Here is a 17,919-nt window from a genome sequence, read left to right on the forward strand (position 1 = left end):
GAGAAAAGCAGAGTCAGTAGACTGTGAAATGCATCATGACAGGGTAGCAAAACAAACAGGTAAGCAAGAGAGCCATGTTCTCCACTGTGTCTGCTCATCAGCAAACAATACTGCTGGATTTGCCAAAAAAAGTATTGCAGCTAATATAAAGAGCAGGCCACAATTTCAAACGACACACTTCTGAGAATTTTTTGAATATTTAAAAAAAAACAATTCTAAGAAAAATAATCAACTGAAAAATGAACAAAAAAAACTTTGTTGATGCAGTTGAGTAAAATCAATATATTTGAAGATATTCAACTAGAGAACTGGGTATATTGATATTTGGGGGAAAAATAATGAAAGAAATGCTGAGCTCTGGATACATGTTCAGTGATGTGTTTAATCTGCCTTGATTAAAGAGGGAAAGAACCTTTAATATTGAACTGTGCCAGCCAAGGAGTCCTGGGAAATGGAAACCAAAGCAAACTGGGGCACTGCTCAGTCCCTTAGCGCTGCTACGGCTGCTAATCGCCGGCTAGATTGGAGAGAGGGACAGACCTTAGGGACAAACAGCGCTCTGCTTGGTTGAACCAGGCAATTTGATCTCAGTAATACCCGCTACACGCTCCCTCCAAACCCCACAACCCCCAAGCCCTACCCCACCTCATCTACATGGCCACTGAAGTGCATGAACAAAGCCCTGAGATGTGTCATTCTGTAGAGGGACCCCTGATCTGATAATGACCATGATAATGTAATCATTACATGCTAAAATGCTGCAGGCAAAGTCTTTTTAATGCATCACTTTCACCTTTAGATTGTTTCTTCTCCATTACAAAAACACCAGAGAATCTAATAATGTTGATTCAAGGACACCTTATAACTACCATTCTGTATCAGAGGGAAAATTGCTCTAAAAAATACACTGTTGTCTTTGTTAACCTCATTTTTTTTTTCTCCTTCGTTTGTGTTTTTAATTATTCGCTCAATATAGTAAAGTGGAAGCAGTTGCTGAGAATGACCCTGCCAGAATATTTAAGAGAGGAAGCAAATTAGAATCACATGATTTGTTAGTGGTCACTATGACGGATCTGTGGTGCAACATGACTCATGACTATGCTGTAGGTTCTTCCTATGGAATCTAGAGCATTTATCAAGGCCAGAATCATCCCATTTATCTGATTATCATATCATCAGTCACACAAAGGGTGCACACACAGTGCAGAGCAGTAGAAAACAGAAAATGCGGTGATTCTTTTAATGACGCCACACAACGGGAGGAAGCTATTAGAGGAGAGAGCTACATGAATTCAAGACTCCAGATAGAAACCACTAGGGGGTAGACCAGAGATGTTTGCCTCTTACCTTTGAAGGAGATGAAGACGCGGGGTGAAGCATGAGGGTCGTTGATGTTGTGATTGCACAGAGCGCCAACAACCAGGACCAGGAGCATGTGGACCGTCCACAGACCTGCCAACAGCATGGTGAACCAACCTCCAGGTAAAGAACAATCAGAACACTGGAGGAAAGAAGAGGTCAACAATTAAACATTTAAAAACATTAAGCTGCTAAAAGTATTACACAGTGGTATTTACGATGATAGCTTCCTTATTGAGAGCTGTGAACATCTGATGTTCCATCACTGATGTTTAAGGATTACACCCAGACCATTGGACCTTTGAAAAGTAGAGTCCAATTCAATTTGGCCAGAGTCATATTTGACCTTGATGTATGCGAGACAAAATGATGGAAAAATCAAGCTGTCTCCTCCATTGTTCCCTGCCTCTTGTGCAAGAATATGCTGTTATCTTCTAGTCCCACCAAACACATTCCTCTTTCAAGATCACAAACCCCGTGCACTACTCTGTAATTATGTAGTCACCTAATGTAAGGTTATACCTTGTCTTCACACAATCCAGAGCGATTTTTTTTTGTCACTGGTGTAATCTCACCTCTACAAAATAGAATACAGTATTGAAGATAAAATCAACCAGAGTCTTACCAGAACCACTGGGATTGTTGATTGAAACTGTAATAACATTGTGATCAAATATAGCAATGGAGCCATACCTAAAAGGAATGGGCAATACACTCAAGTTATAGAGGGTAAGCAGAATACTGCATGCTTTATTAATGGTCCACTGCAGCCATTTTTATCTCAATATCAAATCATTCCTGGGTAACAATTATGTACCTTACTGTGATTGTTTTCAATTAAATGGTTAAAGAATAATCAAAAATAGCTTCTTAGAAAAAAGCTATTTTTCAAGCAAGAATTTTGCTAGAATGTCTGGGCGTGGCCTGAGTGAGGGGTCTAATTGGACGAGGCTAATGGGAGGGATATGTAACATGAAACCTGGCTGTTATTGCAGAGAGGAGGGCAAACTCTCTTTGTTACTGTATTGGCCTATTAACTTATACCACCTGGTGATTTCACCAGGTGGTCCATTTTTTAAAAAATTGCAAACAAGCTGAAATGTTTGGTGGTCTTTTCAAACAACTCTTACACTAAAAGGGAATTATTCTTTTTTTCACAAATTCACAGTATTATTCCAAGCCTCGTAGTGTGGAAATATATATATAAAACGCAGGAAAATCAAGTTTCGACTGCACTGCCCCTTTAAGGGTAGTATGGTGTTGCCTAGACTTGAAAAACTGCCAAACTCAAATCTAGGGTAAGTATTATTATTAGTCTTATTTCATGGCTTTAACAGTGTAGCGCAGATGCCACTGTGGTTAATAGACCACGGATCCATGGATGTTCAGGCTTGGCCAACAGGCTCATGCTATCTACTAGATACAGTGCCCTGCTCTTATGAACACTGTCAACCTTCACATTCTCCTGATTCCCACAGTCAAGGAGCTATAGCGCTATTACTTTAGCTGTAACAGGCAGTTTCTGGGTCCCATAGCCCAGGGTGCTACGACATCACATGCACCTTGGATTCAGTGAATACACATAATCAATGTACAACGTTTACATTTTGACGGCTATACAACCACTCTGCATGCGATTGCAAGTGAGCACAGTGTAAAGGGCAATTCAACCACAAACACAACATGCAGACTGCTGGAGAGCTGGGGCCAGAGCCTACAGCTCAAAAGAGATCATTTAACCAAACTGGTTGGTTAGGGTGGATTTATGAGTATAACCAGCTGTTCAAACCTCAGCTATTTGTGGACAATTTGTTAACTGGGCAGCTGTTTATTCTGAGTCATGGTCCGATTCCTTCACACAAGAAAATTAAATTAAACAATGAACTATTTACAAATAACATTTAAACAGACACAGACACACACCAACACACGCAGGCGCATACACACACACACACACACACACACACACACACACACACACACACACACACACACACACACACACACACACACACACACAGACCGTGCATGATTTTCCATTTGTACAATATCCTAGGAATTCTAATTTGATTAAATGATCTAACAGGTCCAGATCCAATGTCTTCCTCTTTATGTTCTTGAAGTGCAACAAGTGTAATAGCAGTGTAATAGCGTGGGCCTACACTTGAAAACATAAACATAAATTCGTTAGAGCTAAATATAGGAATGACGCTCAGTAGCCTTGGCATGGTTCTCATCAAAGGATCGAACATGTATAATAAACATGACACCTAATTAAGGCATCTCATCCCCCACCCACCCCATCGGTTCATTGGCATGTCATCACTTTTACATTAGATAAGCATTTTTGTTCAAATGTCGACAAACTAGCCTATAATAATATATAATTTTGGACGGTTCCTCGTTAATGCATTTTATCCGAGGTGTTGCCTAATTGTCTGTTCTCAGTACTTGCATGTGTTTTTGACAGCAAACCTTACTTATTGCTGTATCGTGAATCAAGACAATTGTCACGTTGAGCATGATTTACTGGCCGAAAGACGATAAAGACCACTATTAAAACTCGCTTTGAGCCACTCGCCCTCTTTCTGCTTGGTCAAGCGGCTGCCGCGCTTGACAATTCAGCGGGCTCTTAGGATCATATTCTAAGAGAAGGATTTCATACTTTCTGCAGTCTTTCGGGCGTGGGTATGCTACATTGCTTTCTTAGAGAGACGTGTGCGCTTCTAATGATTTGTGCACTTTTACCAGAGACAAAATCAACTTTGTGGATGACTAAATCCCGTACGTATGTTTATTCTAAAAAGAAAACACCTAGGCTATTGCAGAATCAATGCGAACAACTTTTGAAATATTATGCTATTTTGAAAACTGGAGACACTCATTATCAATACTACCTGTGTTGAGTTGTGCGACATAAAGCTAGTAATTTGTCAGATAGATCTGCAGCTGGTAACGTGAGTTGTTCCAGCACATGAGTGAACAGAAAAAAAGGAAAACTAATTTTAAGCATGGCACGGCTCCCGAGTGGCGCAGTGGTCTAAGGCATAGCATCTCAGTGCAAAAGGCGACACTACAGTCCCTGGTTCAATTCCAGGATGTATCACATCCGGCCGTGTTTGGGAGTCCCATAGGGCTGAGCACAATTGGCCCAGCGTTGTCTGGGTTTGACCGGGGTAAGCCTTCATTGTAAATAAGACTGACATGCCTAGTTAAAGAAAGGTTACATTTAAAAAAATGGTAAAACTGACATGACATGGCATACACGTTTATAACAAAGTCGAAGTGTCCAGCATTGGGTGTCACACTTAAATTCAAATGTTCATTATAAAAGCCTAATTTAACAAGCCACATTAAGCTGTTTTTCATACAGGCTAACCTAATAAAATAAAATAAATGTAACAGTTGTATGCCAGTACAGAACTTATTAGACCCATTTTGTCACAGCTCTTTTGGAGAAACAACATGTCAAATGTAACCCACCAGTAAATAATGTCAGTGTTGTGTGCAAATTGTAGGCTGTTTGAATGCAAAGCATTACCCTTACAAAAATAAAAGTGCAGTAACTGCAGTCGACTGTGGTATTTTGGACGCAGTTGAACTGCATGCAGTTATATTGCACTCTATCTATAGTTACACTGCAGTTATAACTGTAGTACACTAAACATGTTTTATTTTTGGACGCAGTATTTGCAGCATACTGCAGTAATGATTCACTGTACTACATTTATAATGCACTGCAATCTTTTTTTCGTACGTTAACGTTATGAATAATTACCTGATTGTCACTTTACTCTCCACAAATAACTTTGAGTCCAAGTCCAACCTTACAAGTCATCGAAAAAACTAACAGAATTCCACGAAATCCTTCGCCTCTCGTCTCTCGTCTCCAAGTTTAAAATGTATAAGATCCGGGTGCCGTTCAGGTCAGTCTTTAGAGATACACCTGAGCCCGGTGTGTTTATTGCTGCCCAGTACAATGCTCATGAGGAGCAGCTGAAAACGTCTCTCCAAATCAATTTTGTGAAAGTTTAATGACAAGTTGTGACAAGTCCAATGTGACAGATCCCGGAAAACAGACAATTTTAAGTATTCCTCTTTGTCTGAAATTCGTCTATACACGCAGAAAGTGTTCCTGGTAAAAGTGTATTCGCTTCTGACTGCTAGGGAAACGCGTTGGCAGGTGGATGCAATGCCTACACTTGCGTTAAACACACCCACGGGGAGGGAAGTACATTAGCTGCCGCCGCCCATTCCTCCCGCCTCTAGATAATCAGTCTGATAGACAGACCGGACTATTGTGGTGATTCATTGGTCAACAGTATCAGTATCCATCAAACCAGATTGACTCCACATTTATTAAAAACACACACACATTTAACGCTTTGCGCTTTGATAATTTGTTCCCACATTCGCAAAGTATTCAGACCCCTTGACTTTTTTACACAGTTCATTATGTAACAGCCTTATTCTATAATGGACTGAATCGTTTTCCCCTCTCATCAATCTACACACAATGCCATTAATGAAAACAGGTTTTTAGACATTTTTGAAAACTTTTAGAAAATTATATACTAAAATATCACATTTACATAAGTATTCAGACTCAGTACTTTGTTTAAGCACCTTTTGCAGCGATTACAGCTGTCTTTGTAAATAATAATTTGTTCTTAATTGACTTGCCTAGTTAAATAAAGTTTAAAATATATATATATATATATATATTTTAAATAGTCTTCTAGGCTATGACACTACAAGCTTTGCACACCTGTATTTGGGGAGTTTCTCCCATTCTTCTCTACAGATCCTCTCAAGCTCTGTCAGATGGATGGGGAGTGTTGCTGCACAACTATTTTCAGGTCTCCACAGAGATGTTTGATCCGGTTCAAGTCCAGGCTCTGGCTGGAGCACTCAAGGACATTCAGAGACTTGTCTCAAAGCCACTCCTGTGTTGTCTTGGCTGTGTGCTTAGGGTCATTGTCCTGTTGTAAGGTGAACCTTCATGGTCTGAGAGTCCTTTAGGTGACTTTTGGCAAACTCCAAGAGGGCTGTCATGTACCTTTTACTGAGGAGTGGCTACCATCTGGCCACTCTAGCATAAATACTTGATTGGTGGAGTGCTGCAGAGATGGTTGTCCCTCTGGAAGGTTCTCCCATTGCCACAGAGAAACTCTGAAGCTCTATTGGGTTCTTGTCTATCAGGTTCTTGGTCACCTCCCTGACCAAGGCCCTTCTCCCCCGATTGCTCAGTTTGGCCGAGTGGCCAGCTCTAGGAAGAGTCTTGGTGGTTCCAACTGCCATTTAAGAATGATGGAGGCCATTGTGTTCTTGAGGACCTTCAATGATACAGACATTTTTAGGTACCCTTCCCCAGATCAGTGCCTCCTTCAATCTCATGGCTTCGTTTTTGCTCTGACATGCACTGTCGCTGTGGGACCTTATATGGACAGGTGTGTGCCTTTTCAAATCATGTCCAACCAATTGAATTTACCACAGGTGGACTCCAATCAAGTTGTAGAAACATCTCAAGGATGATCAATGGAAACTGGATGCACCTGAGCTCAATTGCAAGTCTCATAGCAAAGGGTCTGAATACGTGTATGTAAGATATTTCAGTTTTTTATTTTTAATAAATAAGCAACATTTTCTAAAAACCTGTTTTTTTCTTTGTCATTATGGGGCATTGTGTGTAGATTAATGAATAATATTTTATCCATTTTAGAATAAGGCGTAACAAACGTAACAAAACGTGGAAAAGTGGAAGGGGTCTGAATATTTATACCGAATGCACTGTATATCATATGACCTTATGTTATCCTACATAAGCAGCTAGTCAGCTACTGTAATTACAGTGTTGTAGCCTACACATTGTATGGGCCTAGGTGTAGACCTTACCTGCCCACAGGGCTGACTGCCTAGTCCTTAGGATAACGATATGATGAGAAAATATCAGCAATTTTTTAACCTCTTAAGATTATTTTTTTCAATTTTTGCCTAAAATGACACACCCAAATCTAACTACCTGTAGCTCAGGACCAGAAGCAAGGATATGCATATTCTTGATACCATTTGAAAGGAAACACTTTGAAGTTTGTGTAAATGTGAAATTAATGTAGGAGAATATAACACATTAGATCTGGTAAAAGATAATACAAAGAAAAAAACATGGATTATTTATTGTTGTTGTTTTGTTCCATCATCTTTGAAATGCAGGACAAAGGCCACAATGTGTTATTCCAGTTTAGGTGCAATTTAGCAGTGTATGTGCACAGTTTTAGACTGATCCAATGAACCATTGCATTTCTGCTCAAAATGTTGTATCAAGTCTGCCCAAATGTGCCTAATTGGTTTATCGATACATTTTCAAGTTCATAACTGTGCACTCTCCTCAAACAATAGCATGGTATTATTTCACTGTAATAGCTACTGTAAATTGGACAGTGCAGTTAGATTAACAAGAATTTAAGCTTTCTGCCCATATCAGATATGTATATGTCCTGGGAAATGTTATTGTTACTTACAACTTCATGCTAATCACATTAGTGCACATTAGCTCAACCGTCCCATGGGCAGGTCACCAATCCCATACTTTCTTACTGTATGTTGGAACATACTGTACCTGACTAACTGACTGCAAAACAATCTTGGTCTTTGTTTTCCTGATCACTTTCTTTGATGTTGGAATGTGGTATATGGACACAAATGAAGAGAGACAAGCACTAACTACATAGTAGGAAGGCATACACCATGCAATACTGTACATCAACAACAATAAAGTTAAAATACAGATAAAGGATATTGTGGCAAACGCCAGACTTTTGGAAGATTTGCCTTAGGTCTGTAGGCCTAGAGTAGCCTGTAGGCAGTATTTCATAAAAAACAACAGGAGTATCCTCCTGTTACAATAATAGCTGAGACAAACTGAAAATATGACCTTATATTCTACATTGTCCTTTGAATGGCTCCTTTCAGTTGCTAGCAAATGCACATCAGAGACTTGCTTATGGAACAGAAATGATCTACACTGAGTATTCCTAATATTGAGTTGAAACCCCCCCCCCTTGACTCCAATCCTTCCCACAGTTGTGTCAAATTGGCTGGATGTCCTTTGTGTGGTGGACCATACAAACAGGAAACAGTCGTGTGTGAAAAACCTAGCAGTGTTGCAGTTCCTGACACTCGAACCGGTGCACCAGGCACCTACTACCATGCCCCATTGAAAGGCACTTACAACTAGTCTTGCCCATTCACCCTCTGAATACCACACATACACAATCCATGTATCAATTGTCTCAAGGCATAAAATCCTTATTTAACCTGTCTCCTCCCCTTCATCTACACTGATTGAAGTGGATTTAACAAGTGACAAATAAGGGTTCATAGCTTTCACCTGGATTCACCTGGTCAGTCTATGTCATGGAAAGATAGGCATTCTTGATATTTTGTACACTCACTATTTTGTGCCCCATTATTGTTTCTATAGCACATAAATCTGCATTATTCCATTGTGAAAAACTAGATGTTGAAACTGTAATGATGTGAAAAAGATGTTACAAAACGTCACTCTAACATCTTTGTTTTCAGCACTTTGGAATGGGAATGACTCAAAATCCCCCAGTTGTCTTTTTATTACTGTATCTCTTCTCTTGGAATTTGAAATGATACAATGACTATGAAGTTAAAGTAAAGACTATCAGCTTTAATTTGAGGGTATTTTCATCCATATTGGGAAAGGTACAGATGCAGAAATGTCAGACCCCCAAGACATGCCATCTTACCATCACAATAACATTTGAGGTTAGCATTTTTTGGGGGTATGATATTTTTGCATCTGCAACTTTCTCACTCATCATTATTCACGATTCATTCAGGATTATCCAAATAATGGTAGCATCCACATTAATGTAGAAGTGTTTAGAAACATGATCTATTCTTATTTACAATAAAAGTGACTCCAAAATGACACAATACATTCACATTAATATTGGGCAGAAAATAATCTGAAACACAAGCAAAACAAACAACAAATGCATCCAATACGTTTTTAGAGTAACAAGATTGATGTAATCATTGCGTGCTAGGAATATGAGACCAAGTGCTAAACTTTTGACTACTTTAATACACATACTGTATAAGTGAATTTGTCCCAATACTTTTGGTCAAATTGAATCAAATTTTATTTGTCAGATGTTAATGCAAGTGTAGCGAAATGCTTGTGCTTCTAGTTCCGACAATGCAATAATCACCAATGAGTAATCTAACCTAACAAATCCACAACTACTACATTTACATTTACATTTAAGTCATTTGGCAGACGCTCTTATACACACAAGTGTAAAGGGATAAAGAATATGTACATAAAGATATATGAATGAGTGATGGTACAGAATTGCATAGGCAAGATGCAGTAGATGGTATAGAGTACAGTATATACATATGAGATGAGTAATGTTAGTGGTGGCTGTTTAACAGCCTTGAGATAGAAGCTGTTTTTCAGTCTCTCGGTCCCTGATTTGATGCACCTGTACTGACCTTGCCTTCTGGATGATAGTGGGGTGAACAGGCAGTGGCTTTGGTGGTTGTTGTCCTTGATGATCTTTATGGCCTTCCTGTGACATCAGGTGGTGTAGGTGTCCTGGAGGGCAGGTAGTTTGCCCCCGGTGATGCGTTGTGCAGACCTCACTACCCCCAGGAGAGCCTTACAGTTGTGGGCAGAGCAGTTGCCGTACCAGGCAGTGATACAGCCTGACAGGATGCTATCGATTGTGCATCTGTAGAAGTTTGTGAGTGCTTTTGGTGACAAGCTGAATTTCTTCAGCCTCCTGAGGTTGAAGAGGCGCTGCTGCGCCTTCTTCAAAACACTGTCTGCGTGGGTGGACCAATTCAGTTTGTCCGTGATGTGTATGCCGAGGAACTTAAAACTTACGACCCTCTCCACTACTGTCCCATTGATGTGGATAGGGGGGTGCTCCCTCTGCTTTTTCCTGAAGTCCACAATCATCTCCTTTGTTTTGTTGACGTTGAGTGTGAGGTTATTTTCCTGACACCACACTCCGAGGGCCCTCACCTCCTCCCTGTAGGCCGTCCATTCGTTGTTGGTAATCAAGCCTACCACTGTAGTCGTCCGCAAACTTGATGAGTTGGAGGCGTGCATGGCCACGCAGTCGTGGGTGAACAGGGAGTACAGGAGAGGGCTCAGAACGCACCCTTGCGGGGCCCCAGTGTTGAGGATCAACGAGGTGGAGATGTTGTTACCTACCCTCACCACCTTGGGGCGGCCCGTCAGGAAGTCCAGTACCCAGTTGCACAGGGCGGGGTCGAGAAAATGGGGCTCGAGCTTGATGACGAGTTTGGAGGGTACTAAGGTGTTAAATGCTGAGCTGTAGTCGATGAACATCATTCTCACATAGGTATTCCTCTTGTCCAGATGGGTTAAGGCAGTTTGCAGTGTGGTTGCGATTGCGTCGTCTGTGGACCTATTGGGGCGGTAAGCAAATTGGAGTGGGTCTAGGGTGTCAGGTAGGGTGGAGGTGATATGGTCCTTGACTAGTCTCTCAAAGCACTTCATGATGACGGAAGTGAGTGCTACGGGGCGGTAGTCATTTAGCTCAGTTACCTTAGCTTTCTTGGAAACAGGAACAATGGTGGCCCTCTTGAAGCATGTGGGAACAGCAGACTGGGATAAGGATTGATTGAATATGTCCGTAAACACATCAGCCAGCTGGTCTGCGCATACTCCGAGGACACGGCTGGGGATGCCGTCTGGGCCTGCAGCCTTGCGAGGGTTAACACGTTTAAATGTTTTACTCACGTCGGCTGCAGTGGAGGAGAGCCCACAGGTTTTGGTAGCGGGCCGTGTCAGTGGCACTATATTGTCCTCAAAGCGAGCAAAAAAGTGATTTAGTCTGTCTGGGAGCAATACGTTTGGTCCCCTAAAATGGGGGGAAAGTACAGAAAGTGCTGTAATTTCTAAACTGTTTCAAATGATATGGATGAAAATACCCTCAAATTAAAGCTGACAGTCTGCACTTTAACCTCATAGTCATTGTATAATTTCACCTTCAAAGTTTTGGAGATCAGAGCCAAAACAACAAAAAATGTTACATTGTCACAACACTTTTGGAGCTCACTGTATATCACCATATTTGACTCTCACTATTTAGAGGGTGTTTATTTGCTTTTAATCAACTGCTTGTATTATTTCCATTTCCCAACGACAGCCAGAGACTTACCATCTGCCACCCTCACATGACGTGTGGAAGGATAATATTCAACAGGATTTGGCTGAGGAAAACATTACACACTTGCTAATAATATGTGTTCTATATTCCAAGGATTTAAATGCTTGATCAATCCACAAGCGGGAAAAAGTATACGTTTTTTTAAATGTATTATTGGAACTTCATGCAAGAAGAAACAGACAAATGAATACCTATTGCAAATCACTGGTAATGCACGTGTTGTATATGTCCAGTTGGCCAACTCTATGGCCATAAAGACAGACACCACATACTAAGTTGACCTTAAAGCCATTAAACATAATTCACATCGCTTTCCAATTAATGTTTGACTTTCACTTCCACTAATATGACAGAGCACAAAGAACACTTTAACAGGTGCTGATTAATAACCCCATTGCAAATGTCCAAAAAAAACAATGTTATCTTCGTCATGTACTTGTGATGATAATTTGAATATTAATTGTCAGAGGGCAACTGATGTAATTTATTTTACAGAGCTTAGGAAATGATCATTAATATGGTTAATTTCCTCCTCCATTCAAACTGATAGAATCCAATGCATTAATTAAGTTACTGCTGTTAATTTTCAAAAAGGAGACTCATTATTTTCACTGTCCTTTCCTACCTGCTTTATAATTGTATTCTTCAATCTCATCCCTTTAAATGTCATGCATTCATTTCCCAATTAAGCATGCCAATGAGTTAGGGAAGTTAGCTAGATGTGCTGGAGTTGAATCAATGGAGTCAAAATAAACTGTATAAAGTTTCTCAAGTTTTCACACATAAAAAGACATTAAATTCAATCTATACTCCTCAATCTACAATGTATTCTGGCCTTCCATAAAGGTCCTTTTACAAAGTGACTTGGCAGAGGTCAAATGGAAAAGATCTCCCTGATGACTTCAAACTGACTTCTTCCTCTTCAGCTCTTCAGGTAGGGGCTGAGGGCAGAATGGATTTGCTGTCTGAGATGAGAAATGTGCCTGAGAGTTCTGCAAAGCCATCTCTACATTCCTCACCTCATCCATTCTGCTGAAAGAAGAACATTTGGGGTGTCAGAACGAGTCCCACACTGCCCATGTGTGAGTTGTGCTTTTCTGCTTGATCAAAATGCAAGATGAGTTGTAGACATTTTGCAGCCAAAATGACTCTCTGTTTTCAAATGGGCCTGAACTATAATATTTGGGATAAAATCTTGCCGGGAGGTGATTTAATGATGCTGTTGACATCTACGTGGTGTATGATGTTGTTTTTAGTGTTCTGCAGAATATAATGCATTCCAAAGGGAGAGTGAAGAACCTGCTCAGGTTTCACGTTCACCGTAAGAATTATCGGACCAAGGTGCAGCGTGATATGGTTTCCACATGTTTAATAACTGAAACACACAAAAACAATAAAGAATGAACGAAACGTGAAGACAATGGAGTGATAACAGGCAACTACACATAAACAAGATCCCACAAATACAGGTGGCAAAAATAACTACGTAAATATGATCCCAAATTAGAGACAATGATTACCAGCTGCCTCTAATTGGGAATCATACAAAACACCAACATTGAAAAAGAAACTAGAACACAACATAGACATAGAATATACTAGATCACCCCCTAGTCACGCCCTGACCTACTACACCATAGAGAAACAATGGCTCTCTATGGTCAGGGCGTGACATCATGGGCATTGCCTGCCTGTGGGACTGGGATGGATTGCAAGCATTGGATGTCACCCTGCATGATTCAATAAAGGAAAATTCCACCCCAAAAATCAAGTTTTCAAGATATGTAACTTTCAAAATACAGAAATCCTCCCAGTAAGATACATTTCACAACATATGATGTTATAGGAATATTTCTATTTTTCCCTGTTTCTCAAAAGTGTTTGAAAAACTTGTCAATAATCAACTGATTGGCTTTCTTGATATCTGTAGTTTTCTCTCTGGTATGCAATCTGCTTTCCGCTCAGGTTATGGATGTCACTGCAACCTTAAACGTCCTCAATGTTACCATTGCCCTTAATTCTGAGCAATGTCGTGCAGCTATTTTTATTGACTTGGCCAAAGCTTTTGATACTGTAGACCATTCCATTCTTGTGGGCCGGCTAAGGAGTATTGGCAGTAGTTTAAAGTACTTAAGTAAAAATACTTTTAAATACTACTTAAGTAGTTTTTCGGGTTATCTGGTCTTGACTATTTATATTTTTGACAACTTTTAATTTTTATTCACTACATTCCTAAAAGAAATATTGTACTTTTTACACCCAAAAGTACTCGTTACATTTTGAATGCTTAGCAGAACAGGAAAATTGTAAAATTCACAGACCTATCAAGAGAACACGTGGTCATCCCTACTGCCTTATGTTCTGGTGGACTCACATACACAAATGCATCTTTTGTAAAAAATGTCTGAGTGTTGGAGTGTTGGCTATCCATACATTTTAAAAACAAGAAAATGGTGCCGTCTGGTTTGCTTAATATAAGGACTTTGAAATGATTTATACTTTTACTTTTGATACTTAAGTATATTTGAGCAATTAAATGTACGTTTGATACTTAAGTATATTTAAAACCAAGTACTTTTAGACTTTACGTGAGTAGTATTTTACTGGGTGACTTTCACTTTTACTTGAGTAACTTTCTATTAAGGTATCTATACTTTACTCAAGAATGACAATTGGGTACTTTTTCCACAACTGAGTATTGGTGTCTCTGAGGGGTCTTTGGCCTGGTTTGCTAACTACCTCTCTCAAACAGTGCAGTGTATAAAGTCAGAACATCTGCTGTCTCAGCCACAGCCTGTCACCAATGGTGTACCCCATGGCTCGATCCTAGGCCCCACGCTCTTCTGAATTTACATCAACAACATAGCTCAGGTAGTAGGAAGCTCTCTCATCCATTTATATGCAGATGATACAGTTTTATACTCAGCTGGCCCCTCCCCGGATTTTGTGCTAAATGCTCTACAACAAAGCTTCTTAGTGTCCAACAAGTTTTCTGTGCCCTTAATTAACCTTGTTCTGAACACCTCCAAAACAAAGGTCATGTGATTTGGTAAGAAGAATGCCCCTTTCCCCACAGGTGTGATTACTACCTCTGAGTGTTTAGAGCTTAAGGTAGTCACCTCATAAAAGTACTTGGGAGTATGACTAGACGGTGCACTGTCCTTCTCTCAGCACATATGAAAGCTGCAGGCTAAAGTTAAATCTAGACTTGGTTTCCTGTATCGTAATCTCTCGCCTTTCACCCCAGCTGCCAAACTAACCCTGATTCAGATGACCATCCTACCCATGCTAGATTACGGAGACGTAATTTATAGATCGGCAGGAAAGGGTGTTCTCGAGCGGCTAGATGTACTTTACCATTCGGTCATCAGATTTGCCACTAATGCTCCTTATAGGACACATCACTGCACTCTGTACTCCTCTGTAAACTGGTCATCTCTGTGTATCCATCGCAAGACCCACTGGTTGATGCTTGTATATAAAACCCTCTTACGCCTTACTCCCCCCATCTGAGATATCTACTGCAGCCCTCATCCTCAACATACAACACCCGTTATGCTAGCCCCAAACATTCCCTAAAGGTCCCCACACATCCCTGGGTTGCTTGTGTTTTCAGTTTGATGCAGCTAGCGACTGGAACGAGATGCAACAAATACTCAAACTGGACAGTTCTATCTCAATCTCCTCATTCAAAGACTCAATCATGGACACTTTTGCTGACAGTTATGTCTGCATTGTGTTATGTATTGTTGTCTCTACCTTCTTGCCCTTTGTGCTGTTGTCTGTTCCCAATAATGTCTGTACCCTGTTTTGTGCTGCTACCATGTTGTGCTGCTGCCATGTTGTCTTACAACATGTTGTTGTCATGTTGTGTTTTTACCATGCTGTGCTGTCATGTGTTGCTGCCATGCAATGTTGTTGTCTTAGGTCTCTCTTTATGTAGTGTTGTGTTTTCTCTCTTGTTGTGATGTGTGTTTTGTCATATATTTTTTATTTAATTTATTTTTAATCCCAGCCCCGTCCCCACAGGAGGCCTTTTGCTTTTTGGTAGGCCGTAATTGTAAAAAATAACTTGTTCTCAACTGACTTTCATTCTTTCTTAAATAAAAAAATAAAACATGTAAAAAGTGGATTGTAATGATGGCCAGCCTGGCGCCCTCGTGTGGGAACCTGACGAGCCAGGTGAGACATGACATGGGATGGGAGCCTGAGGATCCAGCTGAGGCCTGATGTGGGATGGGAGCCTGCGAGCTAACCAGGGCAAGGAAACCTCTCAAGCCAGCTAAGGTCCGAGAGGTGATATGCAACTTTTCAGGGAAGATAGGAACCAATATACACAGGCAGTTAGGAAAGCTAAGGCTCGCTTTTTCAAACAGAAATGTGCATGCTGTAGCACAAACTCAAGAATGTTCTGGGACACTGTAAAGTCCATGGAGAATAAGAGCAGCTCCTCCAAGCTGCCCACTGCACTAAGGCTAGGAAGCACTGTCACTACTGATAAATCCACAATAATTGAACATTTCAATAAGCATTTTTCTACAGCTGGCCATGCTTTCCACCTGGCAACCCCTACACCGATTAACAGCCCTGCACCCCCCACAACAACTTGCCCAAGCCTCCCCATTTCTCCTACACCCAAATCCAGATAGCTGATGTTCTGAAAGAGCTGCAAAATCTGGACCCCTACAAATCAGCCGGGCTAGACAATCTAGACCCTCTCTTTCTAAAATGATCTGCCGAAATTGTTGCAACCCCTATTAATAGCCTGTTCAACCTCTCTTCAGGATCATCTGAGATTCCCGAAGATTGGAAAGCTGCCGTGGTCACCCCCCTATTCAAAGAGGGAGACATTCTAGACGCAAACTGCTACAGACCTATATCTATCCTAACATGCCTTTCTAAGGTCTTTGAAAGCCAAGTTAACAAACAGATTACCGACCGTTTCGAATCCCACCGTACCTTCTCTGGAATGCTATCTGGTATCAGAGCTTGTCATGGGTGAACCTCTGCCACACTCAAGGTCTTACAGGATATCATAACCGCCATCAATAGGAGACATTACTATTCATCGACCCGACCAACACTTTCGAATATGTCAATCACTGCGTTCTTATCGGCAGACTCAACAGCCTTGGTTTCTCAAATAATTGCCTCGCCTAGTTCACCAACTACTTCACTGATAGAGTTCAGTGTGTCAAATCGGAGGGCCTGTTGTCCGGACCACTGGCAATCTCTATGGGGGTGCCACAGGGTTCAATTCTTGGGCTGGCTCTCTTCTATATACATCAATGATGTCGCTCTTGCTGCTGGTGATACTCTGATCCACCTCAACGCAGACGACACCATTCTGTATACATCTGGCCCTTCTTTGGACACTGTTAACTAACCTCCAGATGGGCTTCAGTGCCATACAACTCTCCTCCCGTGGCCTCCAACTGCTCTTAAATGCAAGTAAAACTAAATGCATGATCTTCAACCGATCGCTGCCCGCACCTGCCCACATGTACAGCATCACTACTCGGTTCTGACTTAGAATATGTGGACAACTACAAATACCTAGGTGTCTGGTTAGACTGTAAACTCTCCTACCAGACTCACATTAAGCATCTCCAATCCAAAATTAAATCTAGAATCAGCTTCCTATTTTGCAACAAAGCATCCTTCACTCATGCTGTCAAACATACACTCATAAAACTGACCATCCTAAGGTTCCTTGACTTCGGCGATGTCATTTACAAAATAGCCTCCAACACTCTATTAAACAAATTGGATGCAGTCTATCACAGTGGTGTCTGTTGTGTCATCAAAGCCAACCATATACTAACCACCACTGCAACCTGTACTCTCTCGTTGGCTGGCCCTCGCAACATGCTCGTCGCCAAACCCACTGGCTCCAGGTAATCTACAAGTCTCTGCAAGAGCCCCACCTTATCTCAGCTGACTGGTCACCATAGCAGCACCCACCCGTAGCACTCGCTCCAGCAGGTATATATCACTGGTTACCCCGAAGCCAATACTTCCTTTGGCCGCCTTTCCTTCCAGTTCTCTGCTGCCATTGACTGGAACGAACTGCAAAAATCCCTGAAGCTGGAGACTCATATCTCCTTCACTAGCTTTAAGCACAAGCTGTCAGAACAGCTCACAGATCACTGCACTTGTGCATAGCACATCTGTAAGTAAACCATCTGTCACGATCGACATAAGGAGCGGACCAAAATGCAGCGTAGTATGTGTTCATGATGATTTTTTAATTAAAGAAAGCACTGAACACTGAATACAAACTATACAAAACAATAAACAAATAACAACCGTGAAGCTA

General features: G+C 41.0%; 1 protein-coding gene across 4 annotated transcripts in view; it reads right to left on the bottom strand.

Annotated features, from left to right (window-relative positions):
- The window catches only part of LOC135540208 (semaphorin-3F-like), a 116,392-nt gene extending 110,863 nt beyond the window's left edge, over window positions 1-5,529 (bottom strand). For all 4 annotated transcript variants that reach the window (XM_064966696.1, XM_064966695.1, XM_064966694.1 and 1 more), the window contains exons 1-2: window positions 5,138-5,529; window positions 1,348-1,501 (exon numbers count right to left, since the gene is read on the bottom strand). In XM_064966696.1, the coding sequence (XP_064822768.1) occupies window positions 1,348-1,465 (118 nt within the window). In that variant the 5' untranslated portion in view covers window positions 1,466-1,501; window positions 5,138-5,529. The remainder of the gene's footprint in view (window positions 1-1,347; window positions 1,502-5,137) is intronic.
- Between the last annotated feature and the right edge of the window lie 12,390 nt (window positions 5,530-17,919).

The sequence above is a fragment of the Oncorhynchus masou genome, chromosome 5 (assembly GCF_036934945.1).
Source record: "Oncorhynchus masou masou isolate Uvic2021 chromosome 5, UVic_Omas_1.1, whole genome shotgun sequence".
NCBI classification, from domain to species: Eukaryota; Metazoa; Chordata; class Actinopteri; order Salmoniformes; family Salmonidae; genus Oncorhynchus; species Oncorhynchus masou.